Below are 26,899 nucleotides of genomic sequence, written 5' to 3'. Positions count from 1 at the left end.
AAATAACTAGTGGTTTATCTGTTTTATTGTTGATGTTTTTCATAAAACCAATTCCTAGCTTTATTTGTTAATTCAATGGTTTTCTTGCCCTTTAAATTTATTAATCTCTTCTCAGATTATTTTTGTTTACTGTTTTTTTCAACCCATTTCTTGACTTTTTAACTTTATGTGTCAAAGTTGAGTTCTCCTGGAGTGAAAGGAGCATAGTCCCAAGCTTCAGGTTTTTCATGCTGTTCTTTTCCTGGGTTTTTTTTTGGGGGGGGGGGGTTCCAAGGTGGTATTATCCAAGGAGAGAGGTATGGTCGCAGCTTTTCTGGTCTGAACTCTGATCTTTATTCAGGAAGGAATTTTGATCCCCTTCAACCACAAGTGCTAGTACCCTTTTTGGCCCTGGAACTGTTCCCAGGTCTTCTGCTCTCCTGTCACTATACATGCTAGTGCTCCTTTTTACTTTGAGACTGAGACCAAAGCCCTTCTGCCTCTTTATGAGGGGCTTCTCTGCTTTGGAACTGAGACCAGGACCCATGTTCTTCTGTATCCACAAGTGCTACTGTACCTTTTTATCCTTGAAATGCAACCTCAAGTGTCTGGCACCCAGTGCTAGCAAAAGATCTCCTGTAATTTCTTCCTGACCAGTTGTCTTGACTCCCTTACTATCAAGTGAGCTAAGTGCTGCAGGAGCTGATGCTACTGCTGTGTTGCAGCTGCCTCCAAGGCCTGATGCTGTCCAGCCTCCAGGCTAGACCACTGAGACAGACCTTTCCTGCCATCCTTCTAAGTTATCTTGGGCAGAAAATTTGTTTCCTGACCATTTGTTGGTTCTCTTGCTCCAGAATCATATTTGAGGCATTATTTTATATCATTTGGAGGGTAATGTTGGGAGAGGTCAGGTGAGCGCCTGCTTCTTCACCATCTTGGCTTCGCCCTTCCTGCATCTTTACAAGGCACACTGCAGGATACTTTTGATTCCTAGACTGTAAGATCCTCTCTAATCTTCTTCATCTCCTAGTTGACTAAGTAACTTTGTTAGTTCTTAGACCCTTTAGATTTAAACACAAAAGATTTTATAAAGTCTTAATCAACAGATGAAACCAAAACAAGATGTGAGAGTGGTCTATAACTATGCTGAGGAGATTTAGAAATAATAAGTAAGCTTAGGGATGAGAAGGTTGTAGATAGAGACTGTAATATCATTTCCTTTTACTTTTTATCTTTTTCTTATATGAGTTATGGTAAAAACAAATTTTCAACTTAAAAATGGCAGCCTTTGTGCTCTTAGTTTTTTGGCCAGCTTCCTGATTACACTTGGGTGAAGTAGTGGGTGGGTTTGAGTGGGCGTGTGCACACCTATGTATTTAGAATATAGAATGTGTAGAAGGCAATGCCAATACAAATGAGACATTCCAATAATATTTTCAAAGTTTTCAAGACACTTTACAGGTGTTTTCTAATGGGATTCTCATAGACCACCCTGGAACACAGGAGCTTACAGGTATCATTAAACACATTTTATGAGTAAGGAAACTGAGGCTTGGAGAATTTACATGACAATCCCAAGGTCATACATGTAGCACTGCCTCCATGGCTAGGAAATGGAACTGGATTCAAATTTAAATCACAGGGGGAAATGAACAATTCCAAAAACACTTGAGAGTCTGTACCCCTCCACTCACAAAATATCCCATGGAATCCTTAGATTTCAGAATATTATTTGAAAACTTGTTGTCCAGTAGAAGCTCTTAATTCTAGAGTCCATAGATCCTCCCTGGTTAGAATTCAGGGAGTCTGTAAACGTGGATGAGGGGAAAAAATTACATCTTTATTTTCACTAGTATCTAACAGAAATATAGTATTTTACTTAATTATGCAATTTAAAAAACTGAGAAGCAACATGGAATAGATAGTTTTGGCCTTGGAACCAGGAAGACAATTCATAAGCCACCATTGATTTTAAGCTTTAACCATAGGCAAATTTCTTTCTGGGCCTTTTTCCTCATCTGTAAAATGAAGGTGATTATAATACCAGTTATCTCTGCTTTAATAGAATTGTGATGATGCTCAAATAAGAGACTGTATGAAAAGTGCTTTGAAATTTTTAGATCATCCTATAAATGTTAGTCATGTTATAATTATAATTTAAAAGTCAAGACACGGTGTCTTACTCTGTGCCAAAGTTCTTCAATAATGGGAATAAGGAACTGCTAGATAGCTCAGAAGATTGAGAGTCAGGAGGACCTGGGTTCAAATCTGTCTCAGACACTCCCTAGCTGTGTGACCCTGGACAAATCACTTAATTTCAGTTGCTTAGCCCACTCTTCTGCCTTGGAACAGATACTTGTGTCAATTCTAAAACAGAGGGTATGGGTTTAAAAACCAAAAAAAATGAGGATAAATAAAGGAACCCTACTACAAAACACTTTCAAGTATCTGAAGAGTTCATATCAGGCAGTGTTAGTACCACCAGTATTTGATGAGCATTTGTCATAGGTAGTGTGTACTACGTGCCATGGATAACCTCTGTATAAACAAGGAAAAAAAAAATAAGTCCATGTAGATGAATGAAAGGATGTCTTATTGTAGACATTTATATGGGCCTGCAAGTAGTGCATGGCTAGAACTCTGGGCCCAGAGGCAGGAAGATCTGAGTTCAGATGTGGCTTTGGACACTTAAAAGCTGTGTGACTCTAGGCAAGTCATTTAACTCTATTTGCCTCAGTTTCCTCATCTATCAAATGATCTAAAGAAGGAAATGGAAAGTCAGCCCCCCCTAAGTAGGGTCACAAAGAATCGACACCACTATAAAACAACTAAACAAAATACTTAGATAAGTGGTCTTCCCACTACTAATGCAGATTAAAGTCTTTCTTTGCCGAAGTGGGGGAATGTAGTAGATATAATTTACCTAATTTTCAGCAGAACATTGGACAAAGGTTCTCATTCTGTCCTTATAGATACAATAGAGAGATGTAAACTAGATAATAGTATATAGTTAGATAAATTTAGTATTTGTTAAATCTGGATCCAGAGAATGGTCCTGAGTGGCTCAATGTCATTTCTGTTAGCATCTCTGGGATTTAGATAAATGTTTATCAGATTTGCATGACACAGTTAGAAGGAAAAACTAACACAGTGGGTAAGACAAGATCCCAAAAAACTTTGACAGACTAGAATAATGGACCAAAAGATTAAGATAAAATGAAAATTGACCTCAAAAAATTAGCTTCAGATATAGATTAGAGGAGAGTGGTGTAAATTTGTTTGAAAAAGCCCCTCTGGCTTTTAGTAGAGTGCAAGCCAAATGAGTTTAGTATGACTGCCAGAAAAGCTAATGTAATCCAGGACTAACTAAAGAGTTCCAGTTGTTTCCAAAGCAAAGGTTTCTGGTAAGACCACCTCTGAAATACTGTTTGCAATTCTAGGCATCACATTTTAAAAAAGACTTTTTTTTTTTAAAACCCTTAACCTTCCGTTTTAGAATCAATACTGTATATTGGTTCCAAGGCAGAAGAGTGGTAGGGGCTAGGCAATGGGGGTCAAGTGACTTGCCCAGGATCATACAGCTAGGAAGTGGCTGAGACCAGATTTGAACCTAGGACCTCCCGTCTCTACACCTGATTCTCAATTCACTGAGCCACCCAGCTGCCCCCCCCCCAAGAAGACATTTCTTAACCTGGAGATTATCCAGAATAGGGTGACAGGATGGTGAAAAGCCATCCTTATTCCACGTGAAGATATAGTGACAGAAATGTGGACATTTCACTTTGGAGAGATGTTGCTAGGTGTCTTCAGTGGAGTATTTGAAGGGTTGTCATGTAGAAGGATTAAGCTAGTTCTGCTTGGCCCTACAGGTTAGAATTAGAAGCATTATGTGGAAATTGTCAGGAGTCAGCTCCTAGCTTCTAAAGGAGCTCTCTGTCTTGGAAAATAGATTCCTAAGTATTTTATGTTGGCTAGAATGATTTTAAATGGAATTTCTATTTTTAAGTCTTACTGATGGACTTTGTTGGAAATCTATAGAAATGCTGATGATTTATGTGAGTTTATTTTGTATCCTGCAACTTTGCTAAAATTATTAATTATTTCAACTAGTTTTTTAGTTGATTCTCTAGGATTCTCTAAGTATACCATAATATCATCTGCAAAGAGTGACATATAACTACCTACTTTAACTCCTCCATTTTCTTTTTCTTTTGATATTGCTAAGGTAATATTTCTAGAACAATATTAAATAATAGTGGTCATAATGGGTATCCTTGTTTCACTCCTGATGTTATTGGAAAAGCTTTTTTTTTATCTTCCTGACTTAGGTTTCAACATCATATTTATGTCTAAATAAGCTCTCTGGATGGAAGGAACTGACTCCCGAGTTCCCCCTCACTAGATGATGATGTAAACAATATATTCTTGGCTAGATACTAGTTAGAGTGGATGACTTCTGGGTCTCTTGAGATTCTGTGATTATTATCAATACTCCAGTTCTACCCACTGACCTAACATGACTCATGTTCTGATGGTCTCAGAATTCTCAAAATACCCTTTTGTGTGGCCTCTCCCCTTGCAATTTAGGACACTCTTCCTCATAGCTCTAATAGTGTGAAATAAATGTCTCTTTCTCAGAATACTGGAGTGGGCAAGAAGTGTGTCTGTCATTCTGAGCTCACGCCTATGAGTAATCCTTCCCTTACACAAGATGGCAACAAATTTCCTGTTTATCCAGAGGCAGAGTGGCCTGAGAAAGATTGGGACAGCAGTTTTCCTGGCTGTTATTTATTGCCAGGGATTCTGCATCACTTAGAACTAATTTTTCTGATCTATTAATACTGTTTCTTTGAGAACCCTAAATATCTTCAGGCCTGCCAAGGAGGGATCATGTGTCAGTCACTGGGGATACAAATACAATGAATCAAAAAATCCTTACTCACTAGGAAAGACTTTCCTTTCTACTGGGAAAAACAGCAAGCACATAGTTACAGATAGAGGATAAATAAATACAAAGTCATTTGAGAGGAAGGGCACTAGCAGTTGAGGGAATTAGGGAAAAGACTTCATGGATGGTGTTAACAAGGCCTCCTGCACATTAGAATGAATTCTCTTCATTCCTGCATATCTCTGCCTGTGGAAGGTTCCCAGCATCCTATACAGTGGATTCTGAGTGAACAGTAGGACAGATTATTGTCCCATGCATCTGGGGAAGTTGAAGCTTTATTTTGGTGAATAAGTGGTTCTCTGTTGGGTTGGCATTTACTTAAATACAGAAGAGTAGAGGCTTCATACATATAGTCTAGCTGGAAATTGGCTCAGGCTTGCCATATACTGAACACCCTTACAGAAAGGTGATCTCAGTTGCTTTTATAGTGAGGAAGTGTGGTCACAACCATATCCCAGGAGCATGGAGTATCCTGGGGATGATGCTTGGTAACAGTGTAGTTCAGGGGCCAAGGGAGCAGTGCAGATAAAAATAGAAATGATTTCCTGGCGTTGGTGAACTGTGACTGTGTCCTGATAGATAGTAATGCTGGTTGAGTGGGGTCTCTGGCTTCCTAGGAGTCATTCTAGCCTTTTCAAGGATGAGAATGAAAACTTCCCCCCTGAACTTCAGAGCCTTTCTGCCTGATCCTATTCCGTGACTCCCTGTGCCTACCTGGCCCTTGGACCACACCAGGCAGGCTGGCATATGGCTCCTTCTGTCTGCCTCACCACATAGGTGTTCAGGTGAGTGGTTACTATTCCAGTTTATCCAGCTGTTTCCCCTTCATCTCTCAGGGGCCAACCCCAGGCAAAATTGGGAAGTCATTCCAAGGCCCTCCCCCTGCTTCTCTTCAGTTCCCATTCAGGGCTCCACCAGATACCATTCATTAGGAATGTCTCACCACTGCTCTTACCATCATTATCTTTCCTGAACCACAGGCTCCCAGTACCCTCCTAGGCTCCACCAACACCACCCACACTTGGCAAGCTCACTCTGCAGACCCATTCTCAGCCACCACATGGAAAGGGATGCGATCAGCTGAATCACTAGATTGAGGCGTGGATGTTTTTTTAAATTGTCTTATTTAGGGGATAATTTCTTAGCCCAAAGGAATGAAGATGCTCTAATGAAAGAATCTCAAACATCTGTGATGCTTCAGTAAGAGAAATCCCAATGCCCATTAGATTGTGCCAGTAGTCAACTGGCTAAGCTTATCTTTCTGGTCCCCAGTATCCACACAGCTACTCTGTAGTTCACACAGTTCACTCTTGACTCCCAGCCACACACACACAAAACATTCGCCACTAATTCTGTGTTTTTCACCCATGTTTCAGCTGTCTCCCCTTATGTCCATTCCTAGCCTTTTATTGTTTGGCCTGCATTTCTGAGGTTTCCTGTTGCATAGTTTGAAAAGGAATTGACGAGGTCTGTTTATGTCTATGTAGCACCCTCTATATGATGTGTCTACATGATCATGAAACCCTGAGGGGAGGGAAGCAGGGACCATCCAGCCCAGGCATTCATCTGTCTGCTCAGACATTCTTTGTGACCTCATGATTGGCTTCTGAGTTAGTAAACATTTATTAAACTCCTACTGTGTGCTAGAATGGCAAAAGACAGTCCCTACTCCCAAGGCTCTCATATGCAAACAACTATGTACAGATAAGCTCTATACAGGATAATTGGGAAATAATCAAAAGAGGGCAGGCACTGGCATTAATTAGATCAATTAAGACTTTCTGTAGATGATGGGATCTTAGTTGGGCCTGAAGAAAGCCAAGAGGCAGAGATGAAGAAGAAAAAGAGTATTTTTAGATGAGGGCATAGTCAGTGAAAAATGCCAGAAGGCAGGAGATGGAATGTTTGCTGAAGAAGAACAGGAGGCTAGCATATCGTTTTATGTGACATTAGGGTGTGAGTAGCCTGGAAAGGTGTGGGAGTGCGGGAGTGACTTTCTGTTTGATATTGGATCCTGGAAGTGATTGGGAGCTATAGGCGTTTAGAGAGGAGGGGTGACAATCAGATCTAGACTTTAGGAGATTCTCTTTGGCAACTGAGGAGAGGGTAGAGTGGAGAGAGCCTGGCAACAAGGAGACCAACCTGTATACTATTGCAAATGGTTGGGTATGAGGTGATGAGGCTCTCCTATGGGTGGTAGCAGTGTCAGAAGAGAAGTGGGCCTAGTGGGGACTCTTAGGAAGGTAAACAGGATTTGTTAACAGCTTGGGCACAGGCAGTAAGAGAGTGTGGAGGAGTAAGAGGATGATACTATAAGCTGGAGTAACTGGGAAGGCGGTTGCACCCTTGAAAGTAAATGAAAGTAAAGGGAAGAGGGTAACTCAGAGAAAGGAGATTCTTCTGCCTTAGAACCAAGAGAGAGAGAGAGAGGAAAGAAAGACACACAGAGAGGGGGGGGGAGAGATGAAGGGAGGGAGGGAGGGAGAGAGAGAGAGAGAGAGAGAGAGAGAGAGAGAGAGAGAGAGAGAGAGAGAGAGAGAGAGAGAGAGAGAGAGAGAGAGAGAGAGAGAGAGAGAGTTTTGTTTTTAAGAAAAAAATAAAGGGAAGTGGGGCAGCCAGCTATAGTGGACAGAGCTAGGCTAAGAGTGAGGAGGACCTGGGTTCAAATGTGGCCTTAGACACTTGCTAGCTATGTGACTCTGGGCAAGTCACTTAAACTCCATTGCCTAGCCCTTGCTACTCTTCTTAGAATTGATGCTAAGGTGAAAGGTAGTTTTATTTTTTAAAAGGAAAATGAAGGGGAGGTGGGGGGGTGGGGATAACAAGCACCATTTTAGACATATTGAGTTAGTCATGTAAGAGCTGTCCAGTTTGAGATATCCACTAGACAGTCCTCATGTTCTGTCTGGCCCCTTTTGTGTATGTGTGGGTATGTGGGTGCTCACCAACCATCCTACTCACAAATTATTTAATGTAAATTAGTAATTATAAACTACACACAAAGTATCAAAAGGTTTGCTTTAGGCATTTGTGTTTGGATGAAGTGTCTTTTTTATTTGTGTCTGAGTACTTAGGCAAGCAGCTCGTGAAGTTTGGGCTAAGCTCTTGGAAAAACCAGCACTGAATTTCGCATAATTGGGGGCAACCTTGCATACACTGGACTTTGAAGGCTCTGCTTGAGATGAGCCAGGAGACTGATGCTAGCCCAGCGGTGCAAGGGGCGCCCTCTGCTGGCCCCCAAGCTTAGCTCCTGTTGAGAAGAAAGTGGGCCTATTTATTGGAGTTATTCTGAACCCCCTCCTCCGACCAATATTCTCATTCTAAACGTGGGAGGGGGCAAGAAAGGAAAATTTGGAAACATTTTGAAACATCCTGTTCCATTGCCAATCCTAGCCTTCATGCTTGGAGAATGCTCCAATACTATTTATATACTAAGGCTTTCCAAACTGTAAAGCACCATAGGATATTTCTTATTCTCACCCACATTGTAAGTGAGAAATATATAGCTACAAAGTAATGGAGTGTCCTATAAACTGGCTTGAAGGCCATTCCTGCAGGAGACTTAGAAAATGCTCTGACCTTTTGGCAGTCTCACTGGAGTCACCTAGCTCGAACAGTGGGGGTAGAGTGCTGGGCGTGGAGTCAGGAAGACCCGAGTTCAACTTTTGAGTTTAAATCCTACCTCAGACACTTAAATAGCTATACAGACTGGTGAAAGTAATTTAATTTATCCTAGTCTCTGTTTCCCCATCTGTAAAGGGGGGGGGGATTTAATAAACTCTTAAGGGGCCTTACAACTTCAAATATATGATCCCAAGGGAACAACAGCTAGCAAATGTGTGGAGAGAGAGCCAGATATAGAGATAGGAGGACCTGGATTCAAACGGGGCCTCAAATACTTCCTAGCTGTGTGACCTTGGGCAAGTCACTTAACCCCAATTGCCTAGCCCATACCACTCTTCTGCCTTAGAACTGATTACTTTGGTTCTAAGACAGAAGGTAAAGGTTTATTATTCATTTCTTTATTTTTAAGATCCAGATCCTAGGAATGCATATACAGCTTCCCAAGGTGACTATTTTAAATGACAACACTTATTTGTGTGTACAAGTTTTCTGGTATGTTTGTTTAAAAATCAATCTTGGGGAACCCATGCACACATAATAGTGTGACTATGGAAGTAATGACACTGGAGTGGGTGTGCATGTGCACACACATGCGTGTGTTGCTCACCCTCCTGTATGAGAGCTCACTTTTTAGGGTTACAGCCACAACCTCAACTCTCCAGCACACAGCCAGGAATGAGGAAGCAAACGAGAAATAATAATAGCTTACTGTTAAGTGGTATCTTTCTGGTTATATGATCTAATTTGATCCTCACAACAGATCTGTGAGGCAGGTAGTATAAATGTTAAACACCTTTTACATATCAGAAAACCTTGGCTCAGAAAGATTAAGTTAACTTGCCAAGGTCACATTAGTTATCAATTCAACAAGCTCTTCCAGAACAGCTACCATAGGCCAGACACTGTGCTGGGTGCTGGGATACAAATACAAAGTTATCCCTACCTCAAGAAGGTCACATTTCTATTAGGGAAGACGGAATAGCAAATGCCAAGCAATTTCCATGAGGGAAGAAAAAGGAGGCTTCTTGTAGGAGGTGGCCCTCAAGCTGAAGCTAAGAATTCTAAGAGGCAGAAGGGAATGGGTACTTCCCAATCACAGTGGGGCACAGTCCACTCAAAGGCAAAAGGATGGACAAGAGGTGGAATGTCCTGAGGCAAGGCCAGTTTGTCTAGGTCTTAGAATGTAAGGACAATAATGTGTTATAAGCCTGGAAAGATAAGTTGGAGCAGTTTTTAAAAGGGGTGGGGAGGGAGTATAGCTAGGCAAAACGGGGAGGTGGGAGAGAGAAAGAGAGAGGGAAGCGCAAGCTTGCATGTACATGCAAGGTCTGGAGTCAGGAAGTCTTGGGTTCAGCTGTGTCTTCAGACACTTCTAGCTGTGTGATCCTGGGTAAATCATTTAACCTTATTTCCCTGATCCTTGCCCTCTCTGTCTTAAAGTCGTTACTAAGACAGAAAGTAAGGGTTTAAAAAACTATGTTGAAACATGATGAAGACTTGAAGGACCAAACTGAGGAACTGAGAACCACTAAAGCTTGCTGAGTGGAGGAGTGACTAGTCAGACCTGTGCTTTGCAGATACCAAACTGGCAGCTGCGCAGAGAGGGGAGACCACTGCATTAGGTCAGGTAGGAGGTCATGGTGTTTGTGTGAATGGAACAAAAGGGATAGACGAGAGACTGTGGAGATGGAATTGACAAAATTTGGCAAATGACAGATACAGTAGGGCAAAGAAGAGGGAAGAATTGAGGGTGACTCAAAGGTTACACACTTGAGGAACAGGAAGTGTGGCAATACCTTCAACAGAATTAGAGAAGTTAGGAAAAACAGAGGGTTTGGGGAAAAGATAAAGAGCTCTTTTGCAGACGAGTTAAGTTTTAAGATGTCAGTGGGACATCCACTTGGAATATCTAATGATAACTAGGTAGGGCTGGATCTATAGGTGTGGGAATCATCTGCTTTGAGATGATCATCAAATCCATGGGAGCTACTGAGATCACCTAGAAAGAGGAGAGGAGAGCCCAAGACAGTCTCAGGATCCACCCATAAAGAGTAGGACATGGATGTCTCAATAGATAACCAAGATGAGCAGAAAGATGGGAACAGAATCAGGAAGGAGCTCTGACCAAGAAAGTTTAAGGAGAGATATCTAAGAGGAGAAGGAAGGTAGGAAGGTAGTCAGCAATGTCATACTCGGGTCCAAAAGGTTGAGAAGTGAGAAGAGACCATTATGTTTGAGAAGATAAAGTTAGAAGCCAGATTGCCAGGGTTGAGAAGTGAGTGAGGAGTCCAGGCAGCAAAAGAGGAGGGAGATAGCTTGATGGAATGATGAAGTCAAGCAGAGGGGTTTTTTTTAGTACAGGAGAAACCTAGATGTGTTTTTAGGCATTAGGGAAGAAGCCAGTAGGATAGCAAGAAATTGAGAGAGGAGATGATTATGAAGGCAAAGCTAAAAAACTGAATTTAGGTCTTCTGATACAGCTGTGAACTTTGTTCAAGGAGAGCTTCTCGCTGTGTTTACTATTGCATTAGATGCTGTAAAAAGCTAGTTATCTCATTTCCCAACTCTCACCAGATTAGAAACAAACAAGTCAGAAGGAAAGGGAATTGGGTAAGGGGGTGATGAGATAGAAGAACTATAAAAATCAACCACAAGAATTGCAAAAAGCCTATCGGTCTGGGGTTATTTACTTTAGGGGTAGCCTAGTCATCTCTGCGTAGTAATTTAACCCATTTTTTCTGTTCTGGTGACAACAAAGAACATTCTACAATTAGAAGGGTTGCATCATTGAGGGAAAGCACTAAGCTTTATCTGCAAGACTGACTAATATACTGAAGATGCTCTTTCTAGACTTTGTTTCAAAGGTTATGTGGTAATAAAAAAAGTGAAGATTGGGGGCAGCTAGGTGCTTTAGCAGATTGAGAGCCAAAACTAGAGATGGAAGGTCCTGGGTTCAAATGTGGCCTCAGCCACTTCCTAGCTGTGTGATCCTGGGCAAGTCACTTAATCTCCATTGCCTAGTCCTTACCACTCTTCTGCCTTAGAACCTCTAAGACTGAAGGTAAGGGTTTTTAAATAATAATAAATGTATGTCACTTGCTAGAAAATACAAATTTAGTATGTAAGGATATGACATTTTCAGAGTTGATTCTAATTCTGTAAAAGGATTCCACAGACTTAAATGATTAAAAACCATTGGTGCAGGGCACCAGATAGGCCTGGACAGTGTGTAGTTCTGAAGCACTGAGGAAAATGAGAACTTCCTGAGGACCAACATGAAATGACATGTGGGTACTCTCCTTTCTCTTTGATAGGACGCAATGAGCCCCTAAAGAAGGAGAGGCCCAAGTGGAAGAGTGATTATCCGATGACAGACGGGCAGTTACGGAGCAAGCGAGATGAGTTCTGGGACACAGCACCAGCTTTCGAAGGCCGAAAGGAGATCTGGGATGCACTAAAGGCTGCTGCCTTTGCAGTGGAGGCCAATGACCACGAGCTAGCTCAAGCCATCTTGGATGGAGCCAGCATCACTCTGCCTCATGGTGAGCAGGGTTGAGGGGTGACCTGGGGCAGGACTGCAAAGTGTCTTCCAAATGTAGAACATGGGGGTGTCATCAGAGTAACTGGGAGTCTGGGACTCAGGCATCATGAGTAGAGTCAAAGTGGCTCCAGTGGTGAGGAGGGGGAAGTGCTGCCTGCTATTCTGATGTCTTGCTCTTCCCATAGGTTCTCTGAGTGAGTGTTACGATGAGCTGGGCAATCGCTATCAGCTTCCTGTCTACTGCTTGGCACCACCAGTCAACTTGCTCCTGGAGCGCAGTGAGGATGATGGTGTGGAGCCCCCAGAACCAGCCCCTAGTACCCGGCGGGAGTTTCCTCTCAAGGTGCGCCTGTCCACTGGCAAGGACGTGAGGCTCAGTGCCAGCCTCTCCGACACAATTGGGCAGCTCAAGAGGCAGCTGCACACCCAGGAGGGCATCGAACCTTCCTGGCAGCGCTGGTTCTTTTCTGGGAAGCTACTCACAGATCGAATGCGGCTCCAGGAGACCAAGATCCAGAAGGATTTTGTTATCCAAGTTATCATCAACCAGCCCCTGCCGCCCCAGGACTGACTTCCAGAGGGGGCAGTGAGGAAAGAGGCTCCTTTTCCCCAGGGCAGTTATCCCACCTGGGATGCCAGGCTTACCCTCATCCTGCTGCCTGTCCTTGGGTCCTCTTGCCCTTTCCAGGCGATACCTTCCTTGGTTGCTGCTTTGTTGGCAGTGAAGGAACACTGCCAGGTGCATCTGGGGTTACTTGATACAGGCCTCTGAGAAGCAGTGCTGCTACATACAAGCCCCCAGAATAGGGTTTTTGGCTGACCCTGGTGCAAGAAATACAGAGGATTGCTCACTTCTCCTGGGTTAGCAAGGTGGCCTTCTTGCTGCACCTCTCCCATGGCAGGGTGGGCAAATCACTTCTGGCTAAAGGGCCAGCAATCCCTGGGCCATCTGGGCCCCAGATAGCTCTAGTCTGGTGCTGTAGGCTATGCTTACTCTACCAGCTTTTTCCTCAGGGTTGGAAGCAGCTTCTGCCTCCCCTCTACCCCCGGCTCTGTTGTGGTCATGGTGCCAGCTCCCCAATAGTGAAGGGGACCAACAGTGAGTCCCAGGGAGCAGTGAGAGCTGGTGAAGGCCATCACCTCTTTCCCTGCCCCAGCACAATTGGCAAGGATGAAGGTGTGTGGCAAAGATATAGACTGAGCCAGTCCAGAATATTTCTGGACAAACTCATCTTTCCAGATGGAATCCTGGCATGGCTGTCTCCAAGCTGGTTGTCTTTCCCACGGTGGGTCCTTGTGTACAGAAATATTTGCATATTTATCAATAAAGCCTTTTGCTCCTTCTGTCTCATCTGCTGCTTGATATCTCCCTCTCAGAGTTCTCTGCTGAAATTCTAATGCAAAAATTCTCCAGTATATCAGTCAGACAATACTAACTTTTTAAGGTTTTTTTTTCCCAATGATATGTAAAAACAATATTTAAAGTTTGTTTTTAATTTTGAGTTCCACATTCTCTCACTCTCCCCTCTTGAGAAGACAGGACTTTATTAATGTACCAAGAATCTATGGCCTAGTCCAGAAGGGTAAAGTGACTATCCAAGGTTACAGAGCTAGTAAATGACAAGACCAGAACTTGAACCCAGGCCTTCGGACTGCACCATAGCTTCTCTGCTAGAGGGCAGGGTCAGTAGAGGCCCTCCTCTTCCCGGAGAGTGTTGACAGAGGGATGGGCTCCAGGTCCAGCTTCTCTTGAGGCCCTGGGGCAGAACATCATCATTAAGCCTCTCTGCCCTCTAAGGAGCTTGACATCAGGAGGGTTTTCTTGGGCCAGGTTCATGGCAGGCTCACTCCTGTGCTCAGCAGGTCCCTAACCTTGTCCTTCTGGCTCTCAGAAGCCAAGGACCCGCTGCTGCTGAGGTTTGTTCTTGACTTGTGATAACTGCTGGGTAACTCCAGATGCCTAGTCTCTGTTCTCCTGTCTGGAGCACCCATCCTCAAGAGGAAGGAGCATCCTTTTCTCTAGTACAGGCTGTGTCTGCCAGGAGACTCCTTAGCTGAGATCTTGACCACACCATAAGCCCTTGGCTTCCTATTCTGGGTCAGCACTGAGCCGAGGCATGAGCCTCCCAGAAGGTGGTGCTGTGGACCTAGAGTTAGCCCCTGCTCCCTGGGCTAAGGGCAGACTTGGACTCCTGTTGGCCTTGAATTCCAGACCTGGCTGGCACCCAGGAGCAGTCATGTAAGGGAGAATTTGCTGGCCCCAAAACCCCAGTCCCAGCTCCTCACGGTGCTGCCCCCCATAACCTGGTCTACCTGGAATAATTTGTTTCTTCGAGACCACCGCCCTCACTTCCCACGTCTGTTCACAAAGTTGGGTTCTCTCCAGCCATGGCCTGGGTTTGAAGGTGACCCAGAGTAAGGGGAGGCTGTTAGTGAATTCAGACGGTGAGCTCATGACAAAGGCTCCCAATCCCTCGGGGGGGGGGGGGGGGGGTCCGGCTCTCTATAAAGGCCCTCCCATCCTCCGAGGCCAGCCTAGCATTGTGAGGCTGGGGGCAGACACTCACTCGTCTGTGGCCATGGCGAGCTCAGAAGATGTCCAGAGGGCCACGAGCTCAGAAGACGTCCAGAGGGCCACGGAACTGATTGAGCAGCGGCTGGCCCAGGAAGAGGAGAGTCAGGTACTGGGACTGGGCAGGGAATGATTTGGGGCTGGGGTGGCTGGTCCTCCCTGGATCCAGGGCTCTTGAAGGACGTAGAGCTGGTGAGATTGACAGAAGGAAGGGTTAGGCTCTGAGGGGACAGGGGTGCTGTAAGATATTCCCCAGCTTGGGTTCCTGACAATTCTTTCTCTATCCCAGGGGGGAAATAAGACCATCCCTAATCTCTTGTCTGACTTCTGATCTCCAATCTGCTGGAGTCTGACGTCCATCCTAGAAGTGATGCCCTGGACCCGGTTTCCTGCTGGTCCTTAGAGATTCCATAACAAAGAGAAGCCCACCCATGAGGGAAGCTAGGGAAAAGAGCAAAGTTAAAACTGCTGGAATTGGGGCTTGATGTGGCCACTTGGGGGAGGGAGGGCAGGATAAAGGGGGTCACTATTTAAAGATGTCTTCCAGCAGCCAAAGCTACAGATGACCCAGAAATGCTGGATTCAACACAGTTTTCCATCCTGAGTATGAGATCACCAGCAGCTGTATAGAAGAATGGGACAGGCGGAGGAAGGGACCCAGGTTTGGACACTGGAGAAAACAAAAGGCCAAAGGAAGGAGGAAACAGAGGATTTAAAAAAAAGGCAGTAAAGACCTAGATCTAGTGCTCACTGTCAACTAGAAGTTGCTTCAGCTTGGGCCAGGACCCGCATAATGAGGCTTGCCTCATTCACTGGTGTGAGGATGAGGTTGAAATCTCTCTTCTCTCTTCATGTGCTAGTCTCAGTGCCTTTATCACTTTCCTGCCTCCCTCTGAGTGTCTTAAACATGCACACACCAGTGTAAGGATCCCACTGTCCAGAAGCAAGAAAGCAAATCAGTGTCAGCCCCTCCCTGGAGTCTTGCCACTGGCTTCTGGTACATGAAATCTAAGGACTCGGCAGGCCTCCATTCATTCAAAGCGCAGAGGACTTTGGGAACAGGGCCATACCCTGACCAGGCTTTCTACAAAGAGAGGAAAACCGGGCCTGGCCAGGATGCTTGAGTTTTATGATTCTCAAGGAAAATCACAAAAGCTAATTGTAAAAACAAAGCCATCCAGTACCCCCAAGCTTGGAAGAGTTAGGGCATCAATGATCAGTCCCTAATGCCAGGTGTGATGAGGGAAATGCACACCCCAGTTTGAATTTGGCCTTAGAGGACAGTCTGATTTTAGTTCAACTGACAGATTAAAATTAGGGAGGAACCAAGAATTAAGTCATTTCTAATCTGGGAGATTCTCAGGAAGTCTGGGAAGTTCTGCTATTGGTGTAGAAGCCGACGTGTTGAATAACTGAAATTCCAAGCTGAACCTTAGACTAGATCTGAGCCATTTCCCTAAGACAATGACCCAGTCCAGAGCAAACACCCCTTCTCTCCCTGGTCTAGAGGAAAATTCTATACCTTGTGGGTGGCCTGGAGCCTTTGCGGGAGGAGTAAGGAACAAAGCTGACTTTAATTGTAGCAGAGCAGTAGGGAGGTGGGAAACAGGAACATATTGTTCGGCTCCCACAAGTTCAAGGACATTTTGGCCTTCTCACTTAAAAGTGCCAAATCAAGAACTTGTTTCATTTTCAGGGAAATGTCAGAAAACAAAGTATCAAACCATAAATAATTCTCCGTTAAAGGAGGAACACAAAATGAGACTTTTTGAGAATGGGCAAAAATATGTATCTATAGGCTGCCTAATTTTCGAAACCAACATTCTGTCTCTTCCCTTGTTTTTATTTATTTTTTAGCTCAGTCGTGGAGTCTGAGCTCTTTATCCCACTGTAGCAGTCCATTACCTTGATAGCAGTGTGCACAGATATACCAAGGACTGCTGCAATGGAAGAATGGAAACATCCCTAGTTCGATCAGAGCTCACCAAATATAGAATGGGCTACCTAGACAGGCAGTGGATTCTCTCTTACTGGAGGCCTTCCAGCAAGAGTTGAATAACTGATTAACAGGAATGGCATGGAAGCAAGTGTTCCTTAGATGAAAATTGTATTAGATGACCTGAGGTCCCTTCCATCTCAGACTCAAGAATCTATGGTTTGACAGTGGAATTGCGCGTCGGCTACAGGAGAAGGATGGAGGGAGGGGAGGGAAAGAGCATGAATCTTGTAAACATAGAAAAATATTCTAAATTAATTAATTAAATAAAATTTTTCAAAAGTAGGGGGAAAAAAGAATCTATGGTTTGAGGGCAGCAGGGTGGCTCAGGGAATAGAGAGACTGGTCTAGAGACAAGAGGGCCTAGGTTCAAATCTGGCCTCACAGACATTTGCTGTGGGATCCTGGGTAAGTCACTCAATCCCCATTGCTCTGACCCTCACTCATTCTTCTGCCTTAGAACCAATACACTGTATTGACTGTAACACAGAAGGTAAGGGTTTAAAAAAAAAAGAGAGAGAGAGAGAGTTCTCTGCTTAGGAAAAAACTAATCAATGTGTCATTAACCCTGTAATGAACCTCTCCAGCCTTGATAATGCCTTGAATAAAGCTTACTAATGCTTGAACTCTTCTGCCATAGCCTTTGAGAACCCAGTCACCTATATGTGGCACCACCAGAGTAGGACATCTTTATTAAGAACTACAAAACATCTTATTCTTCCACCCACACAGTTGGTCTGAGTCTACAGCAGTTACCTAATAATTCATTAATCATTGCCCTGAGTTAGGAGAGGAAGAAGGAAAGGGTTCATTGCGGAGAGACAGGACAAACAGGAAATGTGAGAGTCCAAGAAATGTCTCCCTCTAGTTTCTGGCTTCTTTACTGCCATGATTGCTCCAGCACATGCCAGGATGTGATTCTCCCAGACCTAGAAACGCTACGTCTTTTCTTCTTATCCTCAAATTAGTTTTATATCCCGGATTACTCCTGACCTTTGATCCAGTCCCTGATTTTAGGTTCCTTAATCTGTGACCTGAGATTTCATTCTGAGAACTCTTCGGACCTTGGGACATTGCTGGGTGGTGTAAGGAGGGATGTAGATTGCGCTAAGGAGGGGGCACACAAGGCAGCCAGATATTTCCCTCATGTTATGGGCAGCTGGGCAATGCAACAGCTTGAAAGCCAGGCCTGGAGTCAGGAAGACCTGAATTCATATCTGACCTCAAGCACTTATTAGCAGTGTGATCCTGGGCAAGTCACTTGACCTCTGTTTGCCTAAGTTTCTCTGTAAAATAATAACACCACACTCTCAAGGTTTTTATGAGGATCAAATGAAATAATAATTGTAAAGCACCTAGCATATATGTTATTTTCGTTATTTTTATTATTCTTGGAAAGAAATGGGATTATTTAAAATAATAATGATAATAGCTAGCATTTATAAAGTGCTTTGAGCTTTGCAAAGCATTTTACAGATACCTCATTTAATCCTTAAAACCACCCCTTGAGGTAGATGCTATCATTATCTCTGTTTTACAGATGAAGCTGAAGCAGTGAGAGGTAAATGACTTGCCAGGGGCAACCAACTAAGGAAGTGTCTCAGTCAGGATTCTAACTCAGGTCTTCCTTACTCCAAGTCTGGTACACTATCCACTGATCCATTTGGATGCCAAAGAAAGAAGGATTAAAAGAGAGAGAGTTTGAACTCTGGAGCAGTTATGAAGATGAAAAGGCCCTGTTTGTAGAGCAGGAAAAAGGAAATCAGGAATGCTGAGTTTATCTGAGGAATGTACTAATTAGAGGCTGCTTTTTTTCATTTGGTGCCATTAAAATGAGATTCATCCAGCCTGGCACAATGGGAAAAGTACTATTTGTTGTTATCGTTGTTGTTCAATCATATCTGACTCTTCATGACCCCATTTGGGGTTTTCTTGACAAAGATGCTGGAGTGGTTTGCCATTTTCCTTCTCCAGCTCATTTTTCAGATGAGAAAACTGAGGTAAACAGGGTCAAGTGACTTGCCCAGGGTCTCACTACTGACTGGATTTGAACTCAGATTAACAGATAAATTAATAGATACACGTTAGCTATTATTATTATGTCCCAAGTGGAAAATTCTCCAAAGGTTAAAATCATGAAAGCAGTTATGAGACCATCATTGAACTAAGGAAGAGATAAAATTCCAGAGAAAGTTACTTTTCTAAGAGTTGGATCTGAGTTTTGATCTCCTTTACCAGAAACTCCAGAGTACCTCAAACATGAAGCCTGGGTCAATGCAGATGGACATGCTGGTGTTGGAGAATGAGAAGCACCATGGGGCCCAGAACCTGGCACTACAAAAGGTCAAGGTAAGAGCCAGGGAGGCCCAAAGAGCTAAGTTGTCTTCTGGGAGCTTAGACCTTGCAGCTAGGTAGCTGGGTCTGGAGACCACTTCCCAGTCCTAGTGCCCATAGCCAGTCCTTGACCCCTTGTTTTTGTTCCCCAGGGATGACTAGGACCCCCTCTCATCAGTTATTTCAATTCTTCTTTGACTCTATGGCATATTCAAGATCCATTTGCTTTTTTCTAAACCTAAGAAGAAGAGGGGAGACATGGAAATTCATTTCCTTTTGAAGAACTTTGGTGTGGTGGAAAGTTCATTGAATGTAGTCAGAAAGAACTTAGATTCAAGTTCTCAGTCTGCCACTTGCTTTTGTGACCTGGGGAAAGTTACTTCATATTTTATTCTTAGTCTAAGTTTTCTCATCTGTAAAATGAGCAGACTGAACAGGATGGGCTCTAAGGTTTCTGCTACTCAGAATCTGCAGTTCTGTAAGAAAAGATGAGAAGGAATTAAGCCTTCAGGGCTAGACTGACCCTAGGTTCCCCCAAACTCAAAACAGGAGCTAGAGGGGAGGACTGTGAGGATGAAGAGAGAAACAACCTGGAGCCAAAGGTTTTCTCCAAAGAAGTAGGAAAAAGAAAACCCATCTCCATCTTACTTCTCTCAAGTTTCCCTTGACACTTAATAGACAGAGTCTCTGCTCTGAACACAGGGCCAAGAGAGGGTACGAAAGACATCCCTGGATCTTCGACGAGAGATCATTGATGTGGGTGGGATCCAGAACCTCATCGAGCTTCGAAAGAAACGGAAACAGAAGAAGAGAGAGGCATTGACCCTGCCCCCAGAGCCTCCACCTGAACCTCAGGAAATTGTAAGAGAGAATCTGGAAATCTCAAAATGAGGCAAAAATGAGGATGGGGAAATGTGTAAGAAAAAATGCATGATTCAGACAGAACACGGGCATAGGGAGGGACTGAGAGAAGAGAATGATGCTAGCTTTCCATCACCAAAGGCTGGGGAAAATGACTCTGATCTAACCCAGATTTCAATTGTGGAATATTTTTCCTAAGATTCTCCTCAATGGAAAAGAGGACAACTTAAAGATGCTTACTTATATGAGGGACAGAATTGGTACAAGAAATTTTGGAGAGAAGAGACACATTCCTAGCTTGTGTGGCCTTGGGCAAATCACTTAACCTCTTTTTCCTAGCCCTTGCCCCTTCATTTCAGAGTTGTTACTAAGACAACAAGTAAGGGTTTTTAAAGACAGACAGACATTTTCCATTCCTGCTTTGAGAGAAAGTGAATGCCATTCTAGTCCTTGGTGGAGTCACCATTCTTTCCACCATTGAGGAGAGCCTTAGGCAGAAGTTTCAGGCTTGTAACCTGGGTTACACTCCTAGCTTGGGAAGAACAGCAGAGATATACTTCTGCTGATGAGTGAAGTGAGCCCTGTGTGACTGAGGTCTTTATCACAGACTGGATCCATAGAAGAGGAGATGTTCCTGAAAGCTGCTGTGGAGGGGAAAATGAACATTATTGAGAAGTTCCTGGCAGATGGGGGCTCTGCTGATACCTGTGATGAGGTAATGGCACCCACCTCAAGCCCCTTCAAGCTTTAGGACTACCATCAGGCCCCATTGTTTCAAGGTGAAGAATCTGTCTCTGACAGATGTAGGGGGGAGAAACCTTTCCTTTTAAGGAAAATTTAATTGTCATTGAATTTTAACTCCAGAGTTGGACGAGGCTTTATAAAAAAGTTTAGAAGTGTGTCCCATTATACCATCACCATACAGTTTCCAAATCCTTTCTGAGACTCTTGAGAAAGGGCAGCTCAGAATGGCTAGAGCACTAGTCGCTTAGCCCCAACTGGCTAGCCCTTACTGCTCTTCTGTCTCACAACCAATACTCAGTATTGATTCTAAGAGAAGATGTAAGGGTTAGAATTACTACTAAGACAGAAGGTAAGAGCTTTTAAAAAAGAAAGAAATAGAAACTCTTGGGGAACATAAACTGATTTTATAAGGAATAATTTTTATTCAGTATAATAAAAAGAGGCAGTGTGGTATAGACCTCAATTTAGGCCTCTGAGGCTTCCTCATGTGTAACTTAACCTCTTCCTCAGCTTCCTTACTTGTAAAATGAGGCACCCATACTCACCATGCCTATATCACAGGGTAATTATGAGGCATAGGGGAGATAATAGATATTAATAATCCCGAAAGCCTTAGGTCATCCAATAAATGAGATCTCTTAGTATTGCTATGAGGATAAAAGGAGGGGCAGTATGACCTAGTTGATAGAGAAATGACCTCGCAACCAAGAAGTTTTTTTTTCTTTTTGTTTTTGCCTTTGATGTGCTGGAGGCCAGCAACACTAGAGCGCTGCCCAGCCAGATTAAAAATGTAATTGGGAAATGTTTAACAAAATAAATAAAAATACTGTATAACATAGATAATGGTAAAAGGTGGTTTTCTAAGTCAATGTAGGATCCTATTTGAGTTGACTCCATTTCTTTAGGTAACTCTCTTAAGATTTTTTTTTAAGTTAGGAGGTAGCTACATAGCTCAGTGGATTGAGAACCAGGCTTAGAAATGAGAAGTCTCAGGTTCGAATTTGAGCTCAGACACTTCCTAGCTATGTGACTCTGAGCAAGTCACTTAACTCCCACTTCCTAGCCCTTACTGCTCTTCTGTCTTGGAATCCATAAACAGTATTGATTCTGAGATGGAAAGTAAGAGTTAAAAAAAAAAAGATTATATATAAGAGCTTAAACAGGTAGAGGAGGCTCCTTACACCAATGAAATCCAGTGCCTTTCCCTATGTGCTCCAGAATCTGTTGCTAAGTAATGTAGCCTTATGCAAGACGCCTAGCCTCCTCCTGTTTCTTTCTTTCTTACCTTTTTTTTTAAACCCTTACCTTCCATCTTGGAATCAATACTGTGTATTGGTTCTAAAGAAGAGTGGTAAGGACCAGGCAATAGGGGTTAAGTGACTTGCCCAGAGTGTACAGCTAGGAAGAATTTGAGGCCACATTTGAACCCAGGACCTCATGTGTGCAGACCTGGCTCTCTATGGAGCCCCTTCACTGCCCTTGTCTTGGTTTCTTAATGTATAAAAGTAGTATACTGTAGCTTGGCTCACAGTATCATTATGAGGAAGACAGTAATAAAACTTCCTGGGTTGCATTTTTTTTTAAGCCCAACACTTATAAGAGTGATCATGATTACTTCTTGTCTATTTAAAAAATATTTTTAATTGTTTGAAATCTACTTTTTCCAACCACGAGGGAATCCTCTTGTTTCTCATAGTTCCAAGTTTCATGAACAAGTTAATGTTCCTTCTCACCATACAGAAAGCCCTCTAGTCTGGCCAAAGATCAACCTTTCCAGACAGCAGAGACTCAATTCAGTTTAGTCTTTACTCTCATGGAAGCCACCAGCTGAAGGGACCCGGCAGGGTAGCAGGGTGGGAGGCGGGGAGAAGGCAAGGAAGTAGCCTTGAAGGCACTAAACTCTAGAAACTGGACCCCAGGAGGCCATTAGTGTCAATGAAATTTCACTTCCCCAAGGAGTGTTGGGGTTGACTAAAACAGGAGGAAGGCTAGGAGGCCTAAAGGCCCCCAGCTGGCATAAAGCTGGGCCTTTAGCTCATCTAAGCAGTTTACCCAGGGCTGGGGGCTGGTGTCCAGGCTCTGGGTCATGGGGGGTCTCTGGTGGACAGTTTCGCCGGACAGCCCTTCATCGGGCCTCCCTGGAAGGCCACATGGATATCCTGCAGAAGCTGTTGGACACTGGAGCCACGGTGGACTTTCAGGACCGGGTGAGTGAGAGTCTGAGTGTCCTGGGCAAGGGTGCCCTAATGCCCTCCCCTTTGTGGCTTTCTCGGGTATGGACTGGAGCTTGGTGAGTAAGCCTGAACACTGATCCTGGTGCCATCTTGGAGAAGGAGACAGAAGAGGCCTTGTCAGGGCGCCCCTCTTGATCCCCAAGGGCAAGGCTTCTCGCTCCTGCCCCCTTCTGTCTCCCCAAGAGTTCTCCTACCTGTGCCAGTGGTCAACTCCCACCTTGTCAAGCTTTTTGGGGGAGGAATCGGGAGCCGCGGGACCTGCCACGTCAATTCTTCTTTCTCTCGGGGTGTCTGTGCCCACCTAGCTAGACTGCACGGCGGTACACTGGGCTTGCCGAGGAGGCCACCTGGAAGTGGTGAAGCTTCTGCAGAGCCGCGGGGCCAACCTCAATGTGCGCGACAAGGTAAAGGCTGGGCAGCCATTGGGGGGCTGTGAAGGCAGAAGGAAGTGGGGGAAGTGAAACAAAGACAGACGCAGAAAGTTAGCCTGGTTCCTTGAGGGAGCCACCCCAGGCCTCCCCAGCCCCAAAGGCATCTGTCGCTCAGAGCTCTCGAGAATAACTAGAGATTGTTCCCACGGGCACAAAAACAGCACGAGGGTGGGCATGAATCGTCCAAACGTGGAGTACGGACACCCCAGTTTGGCCCCAGTGCTGGGGAGGAAGAATGGCCCCAGGAGATCATCTCGGTGGGTCATGCGAGACCCGGCTTAGACAGTTTGGGTTTGTGCCATCTGACTTCCCCTGGATGCCAGTTCCTTGGGGCAAACCTTTGTCACCCTGCCCTGGTTCCCCCACTGCCTGGGCACGCCTGGGCACAGCCTCCTGAAGAGGAGAGGATTGTGAGCGCTCCCTTCAGCATCCTTTGGGAGACATTCACATGGAACAGAACTGTCTAGATAAGCGCCCAGAAAGTGGCAGAATGTCAGCCTCCATCCTTGCCCCTCCTCAGCCCCAACCTTGGGCCTGGGGCTCCAGGAAGAAAAGTGGGGGGTTTCGTAGCCCAGCAGTGTGACCCTGTTACTGAAGAGACAGATCCGGAGCCAGGACGGGGCCTGCCCAGGACCCAGCACAGCTCGGGTGTTCTCCTCAGCCAGGAATTATTTCTTCCCCAGCTCCTGAGCACTCCCCTCCACGTGGCCTGCCGTACGGGACACATCGACGTTGTGGAGTACTTTCTCTCCATGGGAGTGGATATCAATTCCAAGGACAGGGTGCGTGTCCCCTAATTCCCCCTCCGTCTCTGGCCTGGGGCCACAGGATCTGGGAGAAGGGTCTTGTTCTCAGAGGTCTCCGGCTTCTTACCATCCATTCTCGGGCCTCTGGGACCGGGCTTCGGGTTGGGCTGCGCAGGGCTTTCCCCTTGACCCTCACTCCCCTCTGGTGAGTCATTTCCCCCCACCCCCACCCCAATGGCTTTCATGGTGGACCCTGATCCTAGCACTTGCTCTAGGAGGGAGACAGCGCCCTCCACGACGCCGTACGCCTTAACCGCTACAGGATCATTAAGATGCTGCTTCTGCACGGGGCCGACATGATGGCCAAGAACTTGGTGAGTGTCCATGGGGTCCTGTGATGCCCAGACCACCCGGGAACCCGTCAGCCTTCCATAGTCTCTGTGCAGGGTCCCATCACCGTCCTCCAAGGACACAAGTGTCAAAACCTGGAGGAAAGGGAGAAGGAGAACTTCTCAGAAAAGATCTGGGACAGGCAGGTGAAACCTTGACTTGAGCTTCTGCAGGAGCAGGTCTGCTCTGAGCTTGAAGACCTCTCATAGATATGGGCCAAGGAGGCCCAACTAGGCCTCAGATGGTGTGGGAAGACAGAAAGCTTTAGGCTGAGACAGTCTTAGAGCTGACAGGGGCCTCAGAGGCTATACAGGCCCGAGGAGGCTCAACCAGGCCTCAGATAGTGTGGGAAGACAGAAAGCTTTAGGCTGAGACAGCCTTAGAGCTGACAGGGGCCTCAGAGGCTATACAGGCCCGAGGAGGCTCAACCAGGCCTCAGATAGTGTGGGAAGACAGAAAGCTTTAGGCTGAGACAGCCTTAGAGCTGACAGGGGCCTCAGAGGCTATACAGGCCCGAGGAGGCTCAACTAGGCCTCAGATGGTGTGGGAAGACAGAAAGCTTTAGGCTGAGACAGCCTTAGAGCTGACAGGGGCCTCAGAGGCTATACAGGCCCGAGGAAGCCCAACTAGGCCTCAGATGGTGTGGAAGACAGAAAGCTTTAGGCTGAGACAGTCTTAGAGCTGACAGGGGCCTCAGAGGCTATACAGGCCCGAGGAGGCTCAACCAGGCCTCAGATAGTGTGGGAAGACAGAAAGCTTTAGGCTGAGACAGCCTTAGAGCTGACAGGGGCCTCAGAGGCTATACAGGCCCGAGGAGGCTCAACCAGGCCTCAGATAGTGTGGGAAGACAGAAAGCTTTAGGCTGAGACAGCCTTAGAGCTGACAGGGGCCTCAGAGGCTATACAGGCCCGAGGAGGCTCAACTAGGCCTCAGATGGTGTGGGAAGACAGAAAGCTTTAGGCTGAGACAGCCTTAGAGCTGACAGGGGCCTCAGAGGCTATACAGGCCCGAGGAAGCCCAACTAGGCCTCAGATGGTGTGGAAGACAGAAAGCTTTAGGCTAAGACAGCCTTAGAGCTGACAGGGGCCTCAGAGGCTATACAGGCCCGAGGAGGCTCAACTAGGCCTCAGATGGTGTGGGAAGACAGAAAGCTTTAGGCTAAGACAGCCTTAGAGCTGACAGGGGCCTCAGAGGCTATACAGGCCCGAGGAGGCTCAACTAGGCCTCAGATGGTGTGGAAGACAGAAAGCTTTAGGCTAAGACAGCCTTAGAGCTGACAGGGGCCTCAGAGGCTATACAGGCCCGAGGAAGCCCAACTAGGCCTCAGATGGTGTGGGAAGACAGAAAGCTTTAGGCTGAGACAGCCTTAGAGACTTTAGGCTGAGACAGCCTTAGAGCTGACAGGGGCCTCAGAGGCTGTTGGGCCCAACTCCCTTGTTTTACAGATTAGGTAACACATTGGTCCAGAGAGGTTACACAGCTTGCCCAAGCAGGATTCAAATCCACATTTCATTCATTTTTTTCCCATGTGCCACACAGCCACTGACCCAAGGCAGGAATGGCTTGTCGGGGGAGGGGATGTCAGGCATCTACTTAAATCCTCATGGTTCTCCTCAGGCTGGGAAGACCCCCACAGACCTTGTACAGCTCTGGCAAGCAGATACCCGCCATGCCTTGGAGCACCCAGAACCAGAACCCTCCCTGGGCCAGAATGGTCTGGAGGGGGTCGCCGAGACCCCACAAGCTGTGTCCTCACAATGAATCTCATTGGCTCATCCACCGAAGGTGGACGTCAGGACTCCAGAATGTTGCTTGGCTTTCCTATCTGGAAGAATTGTTCAACCTCCTGCAAATGTCTGAAACCAGGCGAGGCCCTCTCCATAGGTAAACTGTACTCAAGGAGCTTAGAAGAGAAAACATACACAGGGTTGGTGTCAAGTGGGCATTTGTATTTCTTTACCGTCTCCCCAGAACCAATATGTAAGGAATTTATTCATAATAAAAAAAATTAGATTTTTTGATATCTGGAGTGATGCATTTTTATTTTTCTTCAAGCATTAAGGAAGGAATAAGGAGGGCATCTGGGAAGTTTAGCGGACTGAGAGTCAGGTCTAGAGGCAGGAGGTCCTGTATCCAAATCTGCCCTCTGACACTGCCTAGCTGTGTGACCCTGGGCAAGTCACTTAACCCCCATGGCCTAGACCTTCTTCTAGACTCTTCTGTCTTAGAACCAATATATATATTTTTTATTTTTAAAGGAAGGAATAAGGAAGTGGAAAAAAGAGTCTGTAGGGAAGAGGAGAAAGGAGAAAACAAAAAATTTGCCAGCTGTCCCTTCTCTGCAATAGCTGATGCTATTGACTGCCCTTTCCTCCTAGATGTTCTCTCGGAATTTTCTTGAATGCTTTCTTTAAAAAATATATTTATAATTAATTAAATAAACATTTTCAATGGAAAATATATTTATATATACATATACATATTTCATTAAATATTATC

General features: G+C 45.2%; 2 protein-coding genes across 6 annotated transcripts in view; both read left to right on the top strand.

Moving 5' to 3' along the window:
- The window catches only part of UBTD1 (ubiquitin domain containing 1), a 73,388-nt gene extending 59,945 nt beyond the window's left edge, over nt 1-13,443 (top strand). For 4 of the 5 annotated variants that reach the window (XM_056801586.1, XM_056801596.1, XM_056801601.1 and 1 more), the window contains 2 exons: nt 11,866-12,093; nt 12,278-13,443. In XM_056801586.1, coding sequence (XP_056657564.1) covers nt 11,866-12,093; nt 12,278-12,663 — 614 coding nt within the window. In that variant the 3' untranslated portion in view covers nt 12,664-13,443. Of the gene's footprint in view, nt 1-9,835; nt 10,179-11,865; nt 12,094-12,277 lie in introns of those variants that run through there. The other variant, XM_056801592.1, reaches the window with a different exon arrangement.
- A 1,151-nt stretch (nt 13,444-14,594) lies between these two features.
- On the top strand, nt 14,595-26,421 carry ANKRD2 (ankyrin repeat domain 2). Its single transcript, XM_001373885.3, has 9 exons — nt 14,595-14,773; nt 18,899-19,009; nt 19,697-19,855; nt 20,463-20,570; nt 22,708-22,806; nt 23,139-23,237; nt 23,948-24,046; nt 24,286-24,384; nt 26,018-26,421. The coding sequence occupies exons 1-9, from the start codon at nt 14,672-14,674 to the stop codon at nt 26,159-26,161; spliced, it is 1,020 nt and encodes a 339-aa protein (XP_001373922.2). The 5' UTR covers nt 14,595-14,671; the 3' UTR covers nt 26,162-26,421.
- The last annotated feature ends 478 nt before the right edge of the window (nt 26,422-26,899 follow it).

The sequence above is a fragment of the Monodelphis domestica genome, chromosome 1, assembly GCF_027887165.1.
Source record: "Monodelphis domestica isolate mMonDom1 chromosome 1, mMonDom1.pri, whole genome shotgun sequence".
In the NCBI taxonomy this organism is placed as follows: Eukaryota; Metazoa; Chordata; class Mammalia; order Didelphimorphia; family Didelphidae; genus Monodelphis; species Monodelphis domestica.
This window is presented reverse-complemented; position numbering and strand designations above follow the sequence as displayed.